Source organism: Barbus barbus (assembly GCF_936440315.1).
Source record: "Barbus barbus genome assembly, chromosome: 10".
Classification (NCBI taxonomy): Eukaryota; Metazoa; Chordata; class Actinopteri; order Cypriniformes; family Cyprinidae; genus Barbus; species Barbus barbus.
In genome coordinates, this window is record NC_136738.1 from 24,303,415 (window position 1) to 24,323,014 (window position 19,600).

At 37.7% G+C, this 19,600-nt stretch overlaps 1 protein-coding gene across 1 annotated transcript in view; it reads left to right on the plus strand.

The window, feature by feature from the left end:
* LOC306876259 (zinc finger protein GLI2-like) overlaps positions 1 to 13,223 on the plus strand; it is an 80,717-nt gene extending 67,494 nt beyond the window's left edge. The window contains exons 8-14 of the mRNA XM_079427281.1: positions 809 to 919; positions 4,265 to 4,393; positions 7,036 to 7,185; positions 8,196 to 8,360; positions 8,485 to 8,766; positions 9,536 to 9,872; positions 9,970 to 13,223. Of these exons, the coding sequence (XP_079283407.1) occupies positions 809 to 919; positions 4,265 to 4,393; positions 7,036 to 7,185; positions 8,196 to 8,360; positions 8,485 to 8,766; positions 9,536 to 9,872; positions 9,970 to 12,110 (3,315 nt within the window). The 3' untranslated portion in view covers positions 12,111 to 13,223. The remainder of the gene's footprint in view (positions 1 to 808; positions 920 to 4,264; positions 4,394 to 7,035; positions 7,186 to 8,195; positions 8,361 to 8,484; positions 8,767 to 9,535; positions 9,873 to 9,969) is intronic.
* Positions 13,224 to 19,600: the final 6,377 nt, after the last annotated feature.

A 19,600-nucleotide genomic window follows, 5' to 3' on the forward strand; every position in this document is an offset into this window, starting at 1 on the left:
TAGTTTTTCAAAATAAATAAAAAATTAAATTCTGTATTCATGTTGAGATTTTCAAAAGATTGAATTGTTTTTTTGTTTGTTTTTTTAAGAATAGGTGTTAAATGGTGGCAAAGATGAATAGCTTGGCTATAGTGGTCCAACAGCACTAACCAGCAACCTACCCTTTTTAAACCTAAAAATTCATGCTAATCTGAACTGATCTTTTCATTCATCCCCATTTTTCCCCAACTCCGCTTTTATAGAAGTCTGTGTAATGCTCATCGACCAAGAGCTCCTGTCACTCCCATGTAAACAGAGTGGCCATCCAGAATATAAACTTCCTCTGACCTACTCTGTCGGTCCAGACACTCACCAAATCAGTTTTTATTCCAGCTTTATTGCTGATCTCCAAAACATATACACACACTATAGTTATGAGAAACACATTTCCCACAATTTTGAGCAAACCATGTCAGGGTTATTGAGTTATAGAAAACATGGGCCTCTGCCATACTGTAGTGGTTGGGAGGAAAGGCACCACTTTAACGCAGAGCCTGCGTGTTCAGAGAGATTGTCTGTTAAATTATGAATCCATCTGAGGATCAAAGTCTGTAGCTGCTCTCTGGGCGTAATAATTTCTTCCTTTTCATATTTCCATCTGACAGATGCTCATAGTGCAGTCTAAACTGTTTAGTCTCTGCGGCGAGTTGCTTTGTGAAATATGGCATCTGGAGCATAGTGCCTTTTGTAGGCGTGAAATCACCACTCATGCCAGCAGCCAAACCGTCGACATGATGGCTCTAATGTCTCTTCCCTTGTTCTCTTGCAGAATGCTGGTGGAGACCCAGCTGTCAGCAGCACGGTCAACCCTATGATCTTCAAGAGGTCAAAGGTGAAGACTGAAGCAGATGGACCCCACCCCATCTCACCTGGTTCTCAGGTTTGTGGAATCTTATTTACTGTCACTTTAGGTCACAATAAGGTTTTTCAGCTTCAAAATGGACTCAAGAGAACCATTAAAGTGTCATAGAAATGGTCTATATGATTTTTACTCTATACCTAGAAAAATCATAAAATTATATAAAGTCATACGATAGCTACAGTGCTGCTCATTAATACTGGCACCCTTGATAAACATGAGCAAAGACAGCTGTGAAAATAAATCTGCGTCATTTATCTTTTTGATCTTTCATTCAAAAAATGCACAAAATTCTAAACGTTCATTTAAGTAAAACAATTTAAAGTTCACATTAAAACTCACATTATGAAATAAATGTTTTTCTCCAATGCATGTTAGCTACCATTATTGGCACCCCTAGACATTCTTACGAGTAAAATATCTCTGAAGTATTTTCCTATTCATATTTACATTTTTTTAGTGCGTTTGGTAAATTTTTTTAGGGTGATTATGAACACGAAATTGTCCAGCCATGACTTCCTGATCCACAGAATTATAAATATGAGGAACACAAAGTCCAAATTCCCTTAATCATCCATCACAAGGAGTAAAACCAAAGAATATAGCTCTGATGGACAGAACAAGATTGTTGAGCTTCACAAAATAGAAAGTGGCTGTAAGAAAAGAGCTAAAACATTCAAAATCCCCATTTCCACCATCAGGGCAATAATTAAGAGGATCCAATCGACTAAAGATGTTACAAATCTGCCTGGAAGATGACATGTGTCTATATCGTCGTAATACACGCTGAGGATGAGACTGTGAGTGGCTAAAGACTCTCCAAGGATCAGGATTGCAGAAAATAGTTGAGTCTTGGGGTCAGAAAGCCTTAAAAATATATATCAAACAGATGTTGTTCAAATGGGGTTCGAGAAAAAAACTCCTGGCTCATCCAAAAACATACTCCAGCATATTCAGAATAGGACTGTCAGAAAGGACTGGAACTTCAAATGGCACTGGCCTCTATGGTCAGATGAAACTAAAAAATAACTTTTTGGCAGCAAACCCACCAGATGGGTTTGGTGCAAACAGGGATAAAAAGTACCCCATGTCCACGTTTAAATATACTACTGTTGTGGGCCTGTTTTTCTCCCGGAGCTCCTGGACATCTTGTTCAGATGCATGGCATCATGGATTCTATCAAATACCAACAGATAAAAATCTGAACCTGACTGCCTCTGTTAGAAATCTTATAATGGACCATGTTTGGATCTTCCAATGATCCAAAACAAAAAGCAAAATCAACACAAAAATGTGTCACTGAGTACAAAATGAAGCTTCTGCAATGGATGTCTCAGTTCCCTGACCTGAACCCTATAGAATTTGAGTGGGATGAACTGAAGAGAACAACATGGAGCTGGTATTCTGAAGGATCTGGAGAGATTCTGTATAAAGGAATTGTCTCTGATGTCTTATCAGGTGTTCTCCAAACTCATCGGGCATTATAGGAGAAAACTCAGAGCTGTTATTTAGGGAAAAGGACATTGCAATAATTGGGTGCCAATAACTCTGCCTAATGTGAACTACAGAAAAACATTTATTTCATAATGTGAGTTTCCCCCAGTATCCATTGTTTTTCTTCAATGAAAGGTTAGAATTTTGTAAAAAGAAAAATTTTATCAAAGATCAAAAGGATAAACAATACAGATTTATTTTCACAGCCACCTTTGCTCGTATTTACCAAGGGTGCCAATATTAGTGAGAAGCACTGTATGTGTTAGAACACACCTAAATTTAAGATGTTGTTCACTGAAAATGTCCATAGCGCATTCATCAGAAAAGTAGCAATGTCCCATGAAAAAAATTGAGTCTTTTTTTTTTTTTTTTTTCAATGAATCGTTGAGATTTCTGACCAGTGTTGTTATTGTTCAATATATTATCAAATTTGTTCATTGAAATAAAGCAAAAAAATTAATCAGATTTAAAAAATAAATAAAATATTTAAAAAAATACATTTAAATAAAAGTTAATTGGCAACTAACCAAGATAAATTAGTACTAAAATTACTCAAATTTAATAATAAAAAAGAAATTACTGCTAAATAGAAATATAAAAAAAAAAGCTAAGTCAAGATATTAATAAATGCTGAAATAGTATATAAATAATACTAAAATAACAGAAGTCAGAGTTATGAGGTGGGCATCTGTCATAACTTCATAAAGCCCCAGATGGCTATATATACAGATGTGGCCAATGAAAATGCCCGCTTAGAGGTAAAGGATCAAGTGTGACCACGATGTGGCTCACAGGACCACAGGGAAGACATGATCAGTAGGGGGCATTCATGTAACAAACTACTCAAGCGGCAGAGCACTTTAAACACGGGCGAGCTGTAGTCTACTGAAGTTTATTGCATGCACTGCAATCGATAGTATTATCATGTAATAGTATTTATCATGACAGTTTGATCACTGAAAACTCATCTCAAAAATATTTCTCTACAGTACCACGAGAGTGGCTTAGTTACTAAGTACAGGTTATCGTTAATGCGTAGCCTTTGACGTGAGCGACATACATACATATCTGTTAATCTCTTATTTTCAATTTTTAAGTCTCTTATGCCCAATTTTCGACTCATTTCCAGTTCTGTGACAGTGTGTTGATATGATACATGAGGTACAGAGTGTGCTTGGGGCAGATGTGAATTAATGAGCACACAGTAGTGGGACGGATATAAACATGCTGTAGTCAGCATGGACCTCTTTCAAAACCCTTCATATTTGAGGTTGATTTTCCACACTTGGAATGATAAAAACCAAACTCTGAATGGTTTCAAAGAAACTATTATCAGTTGTTGCTTTAGTGCTCTTAACAACACAGCGCTCGCTGGTAAACATACCCTTGACTTTGACTGGATATCACACAAATTAGCCTGTGGGAGGTGACATTAGATGTGGCCGTGAAGCATTCCGTTCTCTCACCACATTTGAGGGGTTTTGAACCGTTTAAATTTTAAGTTCATTAAAGCTCAAAAGCATTCTTAGCATTCCCAGACCTTAAGAGAAACGAGGGTAGCATTATTGTGCTGGAAATCGACCTGACCGCCAACAATAGTTCCCATATGATTCTCAATAACTCAAGACCAGGATCAACTCCCATAAGAAATAAAAAAAAAAAACACTAATGAGATCTCTTTTTTTAATAGCTACATTTTTCACTAAACCACAGTGAGATTAGTGTGTCTCTTCCAGAGTGTCAAACAACTATATCTCAGACTTGCCAAGATAACAAAGTCAGAGATCTCAATATGACTCTTACTATATTCTTGACTGATATGTATGACATAAAATGTGCAAAGAAACTTTACCAGTACTGTTTCCTTTACAGGATCACATGGAGTTGCGAGAGGAACTTGACAAAGATGAATGCAAGCAAGAGCCGGAGGCCGTGTATGAGACCAACTGCCACTGGGAAGGATGTTCCAAAGAGTACGACACCCAGGACCAGCTAGTTCATGTCAGTCACTACTTGTTTCTCCTTTCTTATAAAATGTCTCCTAACTTTAAGCAATGATCATTTCCATGACGCAAGGCTCTTTTTCAAAAACGTGTGAGCTGACATTGCTGTCTCCTCCCAATTTATATGGCATTTATAATTGATATGGAACCTCAGTGGTGTCTCTATATGCACAAAAGTTTGGTGTCAGTAAGATTTTTGTTTTTGAAAGTCTCTTATGCTCACCACGGCTGCATTTATTGGTTCAAAAATACAGTAAAAACAGTGACACTGTGAAGCAGTTTTACAATTTAAAATATCTGTTTTCAGATTTATTATATTTTAAAATGTAATTTATTCATGTTATGGTAAACTGAATTTTCCAAACTTAAGTGTCACATGATCCTTTATTGTCTTCACTGTCACTTTTGATCAGTTTAATGCATTCTTGCTTGATTCAAGTATTAATTGCTTTAAAACAATCGTACTTGCACCAAACGTTTGAATGATAGAACCAACAGAGCTTTGGATTAGCATGTTGCTAAACCAACAGTTTAAAATCTAAAAAGCATAAATATGCATACCACAAACAAATATTGTAGTAAAGTATTTTTATGAATTAGATTTAGATGTTTTAACAAAAAAAAATAGTATTGAATCAGGAATTAGTATTTTTACATTTGTAGCTTGTTTTTTTTTTAGCTTAGATTATTTTTATTCACTGAGTTTTTTTTTTTGGTACTTTTTACATTTTGGACTAAATAGTGCATCTATTTTAGAATAATCTTAGAAAGCATCTTAATTAATTATTTCCTTGGGAAAGAGGCTTTGTGTTGGGGGTGTGCATGTGACAGCCTTAAATGCTATCTAGCTAGGCAGCTCACTAGGTTTTGGAACAGCTATTGTCTTGAAATAGTCATTGTGACTAAATTGAAACAAACACCAATTGCAAACAGCTTCCCTGCCTTTTTAAAGCAGAAACAACTGTAAATAATTAGAAACACTGCACATGTTGGACAAGTTTCTCATCGTCAGCTTTAGCCAGACTTGTAACTGATCCTTTCCTGTCACTGACACGTGTAGGGTTAATGAGCATGTTGATACCCGCAGAGGTGCCGAACATGTTCACTTGAGCACATACTCTCATATGTATGGCTCCCATCTCTGTGCACCCTCTGACCTTTTACCTTCCCTGAGGCCATGCAGTAAATCCGTCGTCATGCCAGCAGCTCTGGAGTGGCCCTCTCCACCTCTGACACCTCAGCCGCTCTGCTGGGCGTTATTAACAATCTGCGAACCACAATGTGACGGATACACTTGGGCCCAGAGTCAGACTCACTGCCCTGACAGGAACACGCCGAGCCAGTCTGGCTCCTCATGAGACCTAGACCTGGAGCCCGGGAATCCTTTGGGGTTATGGATCAGTGGAATTGGGCTCCTGCCATTCTCCAATTCCAGAACAAGCCCAAACCAGTCTTAGCTGAGTCTAGCATGTGTTTTATGTTCTAAAACCCACACTAGACTAAAATTGAAAGCACAAACAAACATATGGTCTTAAGTAGTTGCAAGTGAATTGTTGTTGGGGATTACAAGATTGCTGTCCGTCATTAGTCAGATTTCTGAGAAACCTGATAAAATGGTTTTGGAAAGCAAGACCGAATGTAAGGTATAATTACAGCCAGAGAAGACAAGAAAGAAAAATCAGTAGTGGAAACAAAGGGATGTTTAGAGACCAGACCAACACTGAGGGCCCGGACTTCCTCCCTACACACCCTTCTTGGTCCTCAGGCTATAGTCTGTGCTCTCTGCTTGCAGTCTAAATTATATACCCCAAGAAAGAAAATAATGGCATGGTGTTTGATTTTATTTCATGAGTTCTTCCCTGAAGAACTTCATTCAGGGTTATTTTAGGTGCTTTAGAGGAGTACAAAGCAAGTACCTTTCAATATAGACAGAATACAGTTATTTATTATATTATTTTGTATAATTTTATATATATATACACACACACACACCATTCAAACATGTGTGCGCGTGTGTGTGTGTGTGTGTGTGTGTGTATGTGTGTGCATGTTTATGTGGTTTATGAGGACACAAAGTTGTATAATGACATGGGTATGACAGAGGTATTACAATATGAAGGTGGTTTATGAGGACACTGCCTATGTCACTGTAATTCAAAAGGCTTAAAAAAAACATACTAAATGGTGTTTTTTTTGAAAATCTAAAAATGCACAAAGTCTCCTGTGAGGGCTAAGTTTAGGTGTAGGGTTGGTGTAGGGCAATAGCACACACAGTTTGTTCAGTATAAAAACCACCAAATCAGCATATTAGATTGATTTCTAAAGGATCATGTGACACTGAAGACTGGAGTAATGCCTGCTGAAAATTCAGCTTTACAATTACAGAAATAAATTACATTTTAACATATACTAAACTAGAAAAGAGTCATTTTAACTTGCTGTTACATTTCACAATATTTGTTTTTACTGTATTATTGATCAAAAAATGCAGCCTTGGTGAGCATTTCACAAAAAAAAAACAAAGTACAAATATTACTAAAACCTTTTTATTACAAAAACTATATTAGACATTCATTGCATGATGGGTGAAAAATTAAGGAATTAGTTGTTTTTCATAATACCACTTTTCTCTACCTGTAGCATATCAATAATGACCACATCCATGGGGAGAAGAAGGAGTTTGTGTGTCGATGGGAGGAGTGCTCACGAGAACAGAAGCCTTTCAAGGCCCAGTACATGCTAGTGGTCCACATGCGCCGACACACTGGGGAGAAGCCCCATAAGTGCACAGTAAGTGATGCACCACTGCTCCTCAGGCCTTCGTTTCATTCTAAAATGCATGTATTACCTCACCCCTCCCTGTTTAAAACGTATACCTACTGTACCTTTAATTGCAAGAATAGACGCATCTATTTCTGTACCCACAAGTAGAGCAAGCAATTGCTGTACAGAAATAGGCTTATTGTTTCTTATTTCAAAAGAACACCTGATTTTAAACAGGACACATTTTCACATTTTTCATCTCGGCTACTTTTACTCTCCTTAGTAAATGATGAAGGCACACTGATCTGCTGTCTTGCGTTTTCAGCCTCGACGTAAATTTTAGTTGCTTGAGATCCTATTAAAAAGTGAACTTCTGAGCGTGCTGATTGACAGGATGAAGACATAATTAAAGTCTGAGGAGAGGAAGGCGCCATGGGTCTATATTAAATTTTAGTGAAGTTTCCACACACCTTCATATATGTGTATATATATATATATATACAAGACCTATAAGACACAAGAAAAGGCATCTATGCCTTTAAGCAGTTTTTTGCTTATCTAATGTGATCTCCTTTTACACCATTGGCTTATTATTAATGCAGAGGCTTAACTTTTATGAATAAGAAAGCAAAGGATTCCATAACACAGAAGATGAATCATAATAATTTATGATGGCATGGTCTGAACAAGCAAAATTTTCAAAGCTATCACAATTTAAAAGAAAAAAAAAAAGTATTTTCGTTGGAAAATGTTTTTTTTTTTTTTTTTTTTTTTCATTATGGTAATGAGGATTGTGTATAAAATATGCTTTATTGTCATTAAAATATTGCCAAATATTTGAATGGTCCCAAAAAAGTTTCCATTGTGTTTAAGGTAAAATAAAATTGTGTACTTTACCTTTAAATTATGGATCAAATATAACCCAGAAGGGTTCTTGACAGGTTTTATGAGATTCACTCATAAAGTTGTTTGATTATAGGTTCAGATTGATGATGGCTGATGTAATGGCTTGCTTTTCTCTCACTCTCTCTGTCAAGTTTGAAGGTTGCTCGAAGGCTTACTCTCGACTGGAAAACCTCAAAACTCACTTGAGGTCTCACACAGGGGAGAAACCTTATGTATGTGACCATGAGGGTTGTAACAAGGCGTTTTCCAATGCTTCAGACCGAGCCAAGCACCAGAACCGCACGCACTCGAATGAGGTTCGAGCTTCCAACATCCGTTTCATTATGTGCATTTTGTTTCCCATCTCAAGACTAAGACCATGAGATTTGATTCAAGTCAGATTTGATTGCACTCTGAAAGCTATCTGTTACTCCTTTGCAGAAACCATATGTGTGTAAGATCCCAGGTTGCACAAAACGCTATACAGACCCCAGTTCTCTCAGGAAACATGTGAAGACCGTTCATGGTCCAGACGCACATGTCACTAAGAAGCAGCGTGGTGATGCACCACCTAAACCTCACCCTCCTAAAGGGAATGGAGAAAATGAGGCACACACAAAGCATGCAAGGGGAAAAACAGACGGGTCAGGGGAGGCCAACAGCACCACCCGAGGAGTGGAGGATTGCCAGCATGTCAAATCTATCAAGACGGAAAAAACAGTGGTAAGAAAAGTCTGTTTTGTTCTTAATAAATTATTACATCGCTGATGAGATCTTCTTTCAATGTTTTTGACTAAAAGCAGTTTTACAGTGTACAATAACCACAAGTTCCCAGTTATTTTTTCATTGGGAGAGAAGCAGCACAAGAAAAACTTTTTTTTTTTGTTACTGTGGTGTGTCATTGAATTTATGTGGTCAAAAAAACAACATGGAAGACAAAAATGCCTGTTGATGCTGGTCCTGTTCAAGATGGTGTCTAATCTATTTTACAAAGGAGTAAATGACATAACTAGTTACTTTTGTTGCCTTATCGTTTTGCATGTAAAATAGGCACTATTTACACTAATCACTTCATGTAGAGATATAGCATTTTCATATCTTGCTGTTTACCATGTACTGTGTGAAATGCTTTTAATGCAGAAATCAAACTAATGTACTAACCATTGCTTCATCTAATATACTAACCATTTCCTTTCCTCTTAACTAACTTGCTTCTCTTTGAAAATAATGGACAGACTGTACTCAGGTGAGCACTGCAGCGATGTCTTTTTATGCATGGCAATATCGATACTTTTTCAAAACCCAACTTCAGTTATGTTCGGTATAGTTGTGCTGTCCAAATCTTTAATAAAAAAATCTATTCAGTTTACTGCAGACTATCAGTAGAACAATTCCAATTTAGAACAACTTATTTAATTCCACAAACTTTACTGAGATTCTGTGACAAAAATATCAGTGGAACCGATCTTTGCTCATTACTGTTTCATTGTAGATGTATCAGTCCAGCCCTGGTGGTCAGTCATCATGTAGCAGTGAGCCATCGCCACTTGGCAGTGCCACCAACAATGACAGTGGAGTAGAAATGGCTATGCACAGTGGAGGCAGTTTGGGGGACCTGAGTGCTTTAGATGATGCGCCTGTAGTAGATTCTACCGGTTCTCCGGGTACTTCTGGAGGAGTGGGTCTCCAGCTGCGTAAAAACAGGGGAGGACTACTACATCTTGAGAACATCAAGAAGGAAAAACTAAAAACTGTAAGAGACCCCTGCTCCTGGGCGAATGCATCACCTCAAGTCCGAAATACCAAGCTGCCTCCAATACCCTCTATTGGTAAGTACTGCAGCCAAAAAATGGGTTTATTTATTACTTTGTTCCCACTTTATGCTTTTTGAGAACGTAACATCATTCTCATAACTCTGTTCTTTAGACTCACTGCTGGAGACTCCAAATATGGGCAGTCAGATGCTTGGACCTCCAACCCAACGTTTAGGAGACTTGTCTTCGTATGAGATGACAATGCTAAATCAGCTGCAAGAGCGCAGAGACAGCTCCACTAGCACAATGAGCTCAGCATACACGCTAAGCCGTCGGTCCTCTGGTATTTCACCCTGCTACTCCAGTCGTCGCTCTAGCGAAGCTTCGCAATTTGGTATCCGCAACAACAACGTCAGCTCAGCAGACTCCTATGACCCCATCTCCACAGATCTGTCGCGGCGTTCCAGTGAAGCTAGCCAAAGTGGTGGCGCAGGTGGACTCACAAGTTTACTAAATCTCACACCGGCTCAACACTACCGTCTCAAAGCGAAATACGCTGCAGCCACAGGGGGTGCGCCACCAACACCTCTACCGAACATAGATCGCATGAGTCTTAGAACTAGAATGGCCCTGTACAATGACTCGCAGGAAAGTTCGGCATATATGCACCATTCCCAAGGTGTAGTCAACTCAAGACGCTGTAGTGACACTGGCTACGGCGCCCCTGGCATGATGCCTCACGAAGCTCCGGCCAATCTTCCACGACGAGCAAGCGATCCTGTTCGTCGTACAGCTATTGACCCACTCTCCTTGCCGAGGGTTCAGCGATTCAACAGCATCAGCAACATGACCCTGTCACGTCTGCCTGCAATAGATCGACGTGCTTTCAACTTGCAGAGCAACACCTGGTCTGATGGCAGCTTGCATCGCCATTCTTTCAGCCAGAGGCCACCTAGTATTTCAGAGAACGTTTTAATGGAGAATATGGCCACTGATGGAGGTGATCAGCATGAAGATGATATGGTGCTACCAGATGACATGGTACAGTACCTCAACTCCCAGAATGGTAGCTCAAATCAGGACCCAGGGATTTCTGTCAACGGTGGTCATGCTCTAGACTTCCATGGTAATATGATCTCCCAACAACAGTTCTACGGACAGCGGCGAATGGGCATGACAAGCAACAACGGAAGCCAGGTAGAGCCTGTTTGCTCAGGTCCAGAGCAATTGGCCGATCCGCAAGGCATAAACAAGAACAACATGCCAGTGCAATGGAACGAGGTCAGTTCTGGTTCTGTGGATACAACTGCAAGGCTTCCAAAGCAGCAGCAACTCCGAGGGAACTTGACAGTGGTTCAGCAGAAGCAGAACGTTGGCTCTTACCAAGGCTTTGGCACTAATCAGCAGATTGTACCAATGAGCCAGAATCTGGCTAGCCTGCAACAGGGTTATCTACAGAGGGCCACCCAAAGGATGAACTCTGTCCAGCAGTATCGACAATCTGTTTCCAATCCGTGTCAGAATCTCGGCGAGCAAGTAAACCCTCAACCGGGATATCGGCAGGACCTCAATTACAACTCCAGTCACCGCCTAACATGCAACGGCATGGGTCCACCCAATGGGAGAGCGGTGCAAAACCAGGAGATGCAGAATTACCGATCAAACGTTTTACATATGAATAACATCAACCAACAAAATTATGTCCCCCTTACTCAGTCAGCCGTTCAAAATGCAGGCAGAGGGCTGATACAGCCCAGACCTCCGTCCGAGCCCAAACCTTTAAATAGACAACACTCAGGTTCAGCAATGATTCAGCAAAATGGTTGCTCCCTGTCCAACGTCAACTCCTCAGAAGCTAGCCCAAAGAGACCAGGTGACTTTGGTCAACACACCAGTGGTAATGGCACTATGTACTATTCAGGAGAGATCCATATGTTGGACAGTAGTGTGGATTATGGTTCTCCCATGTCTCCATGCGCAAACCAAGCCCCTGTTGCTTCAGTGTCTACAATGGCATCTCCTGGGGTTAACCAAGTTACCAGCACAGTGGACTCCACTCAAACCCTCGCGCACACTCAAATAGACTTTGATGCCATTTTGAATGACGGAGACCATTCGAGCCTAATGTCTGGCACATTAAGTCCGGGCCTTCTGCAGAGTCTTTCACAGAATTCCTCACGGCTCACCACCCCGCGTAACTCTGTTACGCTAGCCTCGATACCAGCAGGTATTGGCAACATGGCCATTGGTGACATGAGCTCAATGTTAACAGCCCTTGCAGAGGAAAGCAAATTCTTAAACATGATGGCTTGAGAATTAATCAGGGGTTGCTTTTTAATGTAAAGACATTGAACAATTAAATGAAACCGAACACAATAAACTGTTTAAGAACACTAATTCATGCTCTAAGGGGAGAAAAAACATGTTTATGCATTTTTCACATGAGCAAAGGCACGGAAATACAATTTCTGATGAGTTAAACTTACAGAATTTCAGGTGAACAGTCAATTAGATTATCAGACATTTGCTAACACAACTGTTGTATGCAACTAGGCTGGCAAAGACCTCAACATGTTTCACAAGCCATATGTTCGATGTAAGTATGTTTGTTAATGCATATTAGTGTACATCAGGGTAATGGTTATTGGGCTTGTATAAGTCTGATTTTCCCTTTCTCAACAGTGCACTGAAATTCACTAAGTGCCTCACTTAAAAGAACATAAGTATGTTTTTAAACTCATATAATGCTATGTAATCTGGTATGTAGCTATACTAATAGATTTATGGATATTTTTATTGCATTTTGCTCTTTGTTTATAGTTATTCCATATCCTTCATGCTTTAAATTATGTGTAATGCATATTAACTGCACAAGCTTGTTCAGTGTGCACAGTGCTCAGATGTACCCCCTTGTCACTTCTGTGGGGTATTATAAAAAATTGGTGGAAAATGAATTTCTGCTCAATTCCTCAAAGATGGTCAATTTCATCTATATTGACGGATTCCCTTGAAGCACGCTCCAGGAGTTGCAGATCTCTGTAGTTGCATCTGATCCGGCTGTGTGATAGTGAAGGACAGCATTACGTCTCTGAGCTTCAGTCTGCGGAGGCCTGTCAACCCGTGCGTCCTTTGAGATGTCTTAAAAGGAATATGCAAGTACTCTGTGTGCTCTCAGCGGAGATCGCATCCCAATTAACAGGTTCATCACCCTCTTGAGCTTGCGATGAACCACAGGCGCATACTAAAATGACTTCTGCCTTTGATTTAGTACTGTTACAAGAAATTTCCACCAAGGACAGAGCGATTTTGAAGGTCTGAACTCTCTGAGTTCTTTTTGGGGTTTTTTTGTGATGTCATTTGCAAAACTCAACATATGTATAGCTTTTGTACATTTTCAATACAGCATCTTCATTTCTGTTTAAACACTGGGTTTGTTTTGTCTCTTTTTCATCTGCTAGATATTGTTACAGAAGCTCTGTAGTTGAATTTAAGAAATAAGAGTGGGAAAAGTGTGCATATTCATTAAAATGCAGTAGCAAAAAGTATTAAATAATATCAGCATGAGCTTATCATAATAGCTAGATTCTTGATAATCCATTTCAACAAGTCATGTGTATTATAAGAGGTCAGTACACTCAGTTAACTGCCTGAACAAAAGAAAATTCCATACTGTGCACTTCCCATAGTTAGTTTGACTGTAGTTGAATGGGAGCGAATCAAGGGACTGACTGATGCGTATAGGGAGCAAATGATTTGATTCCAGACTTACAAAAATTTTTGCTGTGGATTTATTTGATCCACATCCAAATTATTTCTCTTGCCTTGTAATTCTTTATTCTCTCAGAGAAATGGAGGAAAAATAGCCCCAGGGTAAATCTCAGAAGCGCAAAGAACAGGAGGATAGCATGAAAGTGGAGTTGACTAGCAACTGATAAGGCACCACTGACAATTCCAGAAATGTTGCTCGGAATTAGATCCTAAACCATTGGATTCTAGAATATAAGTTTGTCCAATAGTACCATGACATTTTCTGTCATATAATGCATCGGAAATCATTTGATTTGGTGTTAAAGAAACATTTTTTACTATTATCAATGTTGAAAACAGTTATGCTGCTTAATATTTTTATGGAAACTGATTTCTTTCAGGATCCTCTGATGCATAAAAAAACCAAAAGAACAGCATTAATTGAAACATAAATCTTTTAACAATGTATTAGTCTTTTAATAATAAGTATATTCATTTCTTACAACAAAAAAAAAGAGAAACAAAACTCCTCACCCCAAACTTTTAAATGGTAAATGTTTGTGCACTAAAATGTTCAATAGAAGGGTACACTCTTCCAAAAGAAGGGCAGTTACCAAATAAGGGTGAACTCTGGATATCTTTGGAAGTCCCAAGGACATTGTGCTACAGTCCCATCTTAGGAAGACATCAAACAGCTGAGAAAAGATCAGTTGTCCGGTCAAGGGGCTTAATTTTTAGGCCAAGCCCCAAAAATATTTAAGGGACGAATAAACGTTTGCTCTAGGAACATCCTAGCCTCTTGCTTTTACATTATATAGCACCTGTAACCAGCTTCTATGATTTCAAATTTTAAAACATGTATGTTCATACAGTATATGCATATATCTCTGCATCATCTTTTCCACCAAAGGCTTCCAGTATTTCAGGGTATTAAAAAAGTGTGCCTCAATTTCACCTCTGACCCTCAGAAGCAGATCATCACATTAAATTGCATCACTTTACTACAGCCTCTCCTCTGTTCTTTCTTTGAGTCGGTTAAGACTTTCCATCAAAGGATGCTTGCGAGGAACACAGGCTCTGCGATCAAAGAGATCTGACCGGGTCAGGGTTTGGGGCACAAATGCACCCTCCTCTCCTTACCCAGCAATGCTTTGGCTTAAAAGACATGCATGCATGAATGGTGACATTGTGGCTGTAGTGTGAGCTGAACAATGAGAGCCCTCACTTTGATCTGTGAATTTAAGCACAGAGCACTGCACCCGGCAAGTGAATCTGTGGTCCATTTTAGGCCTGCTAATAAAAAAAGTACTTTTTAATTCAGTATTCAACTTGTGTCAATGTCAGTAAAGCTCTTCTCTGAAATAAGATACATTTAAGATAGAAAGAAAAAGGCCTGAAATATGGATAAATCTCCAACATGCCACCACTGACTAAGAAAATTAGGTAAGTATAGGTAAGTATCACATTTGCAGCTTAAATTCAACCACAAAACGATCCCTTGACTCTGCAAACTCAACTAACTGGGAATTATGGTGGGTATTAACATGGTGGGTCTGCTGCTGAATTAAAAGGCAAAAAGACTATTTTCACAATTAGGAATGCTTAAATTACTTTACACTCCTAAAATAACAGTTCTTTATTGACATCTGTGGTTCAATGATTTTGTTAACATCCATGGAAACAATCAACTGCACAGTGCACAAAAATGTCTTCAAACCATTTTGTAACCATTATTTTTAAGACTACGCTACCAGAAGTCAGGCACAATGTAAGAAATTAGGCCTACATGAGAACTAGGTGTGATCACAATATTAAATATGTATAGATATTTAATATCTAATTCCAAAATGTTAGTGCAACATATTTTAGCTCATTTTATAAAATATTGCATTTAAAGAATTTCATTTGAAAAAAAATTAAATAGTGTTGCATTTAATAAATAAATAAAATGCAAAATTGAAGCAAATGCCTTAAAAAAGGTACATGCCTGAGTGGTCTCACAGGTATCATATATTCCCCCGAGACAACAAATGGAATAAAGCACAAAAGAACCCCTGTTTTCCAAAATACACAATAGTTCACTAACACTGCAATGGCCAGCACTGTTGTACTAGTGCAGAGATAAAGTCTAGTTGAAGATTTGATTCTTGTGTAAAAACTGCACTGGCTTTAGACTGTAAGTGCAGAGCACTGTGTAAACAGGATAGTTATTGTAGTTCTAGACTAAAATGTGAACATGCATTTATTTATCTCAATTGCAAGTAAAGCAGAAAAGGTCATTCAATGCATTATATAAAAAGTAAGAAATTAGTTACAATATTGTAATGCATTAATTTTAAAAGTAATTTCCCCCAACACTGGACATCTCTACCTCATCCAAGGGTCACATGTCGATGTTAATATTCATGTGATTGTTCTTGTCTATTATCAAACAAGATCATTTCAATTTCTGATCATCATATCGCGCTTTCAAAGTTCCAGATGGCTATTAACCTAGTCCATCTGATATCCATCATTACACAGCCAACTCTTTCCTCACGATTCACCCTGGACTTAATCCACAGCCTGACAAGGAAAAGTATGTTCATTAGTGTGCTGAGATTTTGGAAACCATTTACTTTTTCTTTTTTTTAAAGTGTGGTGTTTGAACAGGATCTCAGGGGGGCAAAAGATTCTCTTGTGTAGAGCCAGTAAAGAGGAAAAGATCTTTGAAAAACAAGGGAGGGGGTCAGAAGAAATTAGGCTTTTTATTTAAACTTGATCCAAAAGAAGTTTAAAAGTCTGAGGAATGCATAGATCACAAAAAGAAAAAGAAAATGCTTCTGTCAATAGTGCCATATATATTATAGTGTTAAAATCAAAAACAACAACTTTGACAAAGGTTTTTACTGGCTTAAAGCCACTGTTAAAGAAAGAAAGAAGACATTTTAAAAAAAAAAATGATTTATATAGTATTTGGCCACAGTTGTTATTGAGGAAATCCCCAGTTAGTAGTCTCAAATATCTTTCAGATCACAGTTGTCTTTAACAAAGCTCTTTGTAACATTTTACCGAGTCTGATCACTTTCCTTAAAACAATAAGCATTTCACATGATCATAGAAAGATAAAACCATCAGAAAATGGCTCTTTCAGACAGATTCTGATGTTTGTTGAATTTGGCAGTTTCTTCTTTTGTTAAATATAGTAATTTCGTGGACAAATAAACAGCATGGAAGGGGCCGCGGGCCAGTGTGGCCATTTCGAGGTCTTTAATGACCCAGGAGGTCATGGGCTGAGAAGATGTAATAACCGATCAGAGTGAGCATGGGGCAAGCAGCCAGAACAAGCCCAATAAATCTGCTCTGCTCTGAGAACTCATCTTTTGTTTCAATTTGAATTCAAACAAATCACAATACTCACATTGTGTACCACAGCAGTTCCAGCTATAAGGGTTTAATTCAAGAGCATGTTGGCAAAAAGGAAGAGAAGGCAGAGAGCACTCATTTATGTTTTATGACCAGATACTTATCCTCTCTCTCTTAACACTCACGTGGAGGAAGTAATCTTCTGTTGTGTGGTAGCTAAATGCCAGCATCTGCAAGAGTAAACATCCACAAGACAATAAATATTTATTTTAAATATTTTATACTTAAAATAATGCTTTTTTAAACATTCAAGCCACTCTAATTTTGCCCTGATCTTTAATTAATTTCTTATTTTCTGATTTAGGCCTATTCTGAGCAGAATAAAACATTTTAACAACATATAAACAAAATTGCTGTTCACTCATAGGCGGATATGTAATAGTGGTTAAGAAAGGAAAATTGTTGAAATACATTTATTAGTACTCCAGTATTGGCGATTTGTCAGATAACGCAGCCAAATACAAATCCCATAACGCCCTCTAGTGGACGAAATACCGATGACAACTAGACATTTATTTAAAGCGGTCATTTTCTTACATTAAAGGGACAGTTCACCCAAAAATGAAAATTCTGTCATCGTTTACTCACCCTCAAGTAGTTCCAAACCTGTATGAATGTCTTTGTTCTGCTGAACACAAAGGAAGATATTCTGAAGAATGTGGGAAACACAGCAGTTCTGGGCACCATTGACTTCCATAGTATTTTTTTTTTCTACTATGGAACTCAATGGTGTCCCAAAACAGCCTGCTTACAAACTTTCTTCAAAATATCTTCCTTTGTGTTCAGCAGAACAAAGACATTCATGCAGGGTTGGAACTACTTGAGGGTGAGTAAACAATGACATAATTTTCATTTTTGGGTGTACTATCCCTTTAAAATACTTTCTTCTCCTATCCTAGTGTTGCAGAACACAAGGTTTTCACGTTTTTCATTGAATTGCCATGCCTTTTCCAATCAATTTTTTACATTTCCATAACGTTAGATTCAGAAGTATTTTTACTTTACTCAAGTAAATTTAAAAAGTATCTCTTATCAGTGTTTTTCTTTGGAAAACTTTTACTTCACTACAAAGCATAATATCACACTTTTTACTGCACTACATTTTATAAATAAAAAGTTGTTGGTTTTTTTTTACCTTTAATACGTAATAAGAACATAAAAAATGTAGTACTTTCTTGTACTCAAGTAAATATTTGAATTACTTTTACTTGAGTAAAAGTAAGAAAGTACTAGATTTCTAAAGTAATTAAGTATTAAATGATGTTTAATATGAAACGTAATGCAGTAAAAAGTAAAATAGAGACACTTTAGTACTTCACTGTAAGTAAGAAAGACACTTTAGTACTTCACTGCTGTCCGCCTCTGATTATATTTACTTTAAAATTTCCATTTTAAAATGGAATGGACTCTCCAGGCATTCAAATCACAATTTTACAGTATAGGCTCACACAATTTTATATTCTTTTATATTTTCTTTCTTTCTTTCTTTCATTCTTATTTTATTTTTATTTTTTTCCACCTCCATCACGGGTTGAAACATCATATGTTCTTTGTTTTAGCCTGGTCATCCCAAACGCCTCCCCATGGAGATTGGGAGATGCTGCTCCATGACTGGTTTAAGGTACTAAGAGTAGAGTCTAGATTTGCAAAAAAATAAAAAATTTTATCCTATTAAAATAAACTGTTCTAAATGTAATATGTTTAGGTAGACAACACTGATTTACGTTTTTGTTTCAGGTCATGGAGTAAGACCTTATGGTCCCTGAGAAACATGGAGAAAAACAACTCTCTGTCATGGTCAGCTTTGCATTTGTTGGGCTGACATGAGTGGCCTTTCCTTCCTTACACTTAGACTTTAGCACCTTGCTAAGAAATTTGTAATTTGTAAGATATTTGTAAGACATTTTTAGGAAAATTTACCAAATTTGTTGGAAAATGTATAAGAAAATCTATAATTTATACATAAGAAATTATTTAGAAAATGTATAGGAATAGTTTCATGTTGTATAAGAAACTTTAAGAAATGTACAATTAATTTATTTATAATTTGCATAGGTAATTTATTAAGGTAGGTCATTTCTTTTTATATTGCATATTGTTTCCTTGTGGAGTTTTCCCCCTTTTTTTATGCAAACTGTTAAATCAGAATTCAGAATTCAAAACGGCTTGCCATATGAGTCAACATTTCTTCCATTCTCTATCAGGACATCTTTGACATACCACTGTCTCCATCTGCTGCCCAGTCTTCATACAGTAGCATTCAGATGGATGGATGTTTTAATGAATACAACAAACAACTGATACATAAATAACAATCAGAAAAGTTCAACACAAACAGAAAAATATTGCTCACACAAAGCTATCATAGAGCTTCACAAGACTTCACGAGTTACATGGACTACTTTTTGTACTTTGGTGATTTTTGGTTATTTTGGAGCTTGACAGCGCCAGTTCTTAATCAGTTTTAAATTATTCTTTGGAATAAGGGAGTTTTTATTCCTCTGTAAAAACTTTTGACTCTAATATGTCAATAAAATGAAATAAGAATTTTGAAACCAACTTCATCCAGTGTTTAGATTTTTGTTCTAGATATGTATGCAAATTAGCGTATATTTCATTAAATAATGCCTCATTTGCATATTTAAACCTAA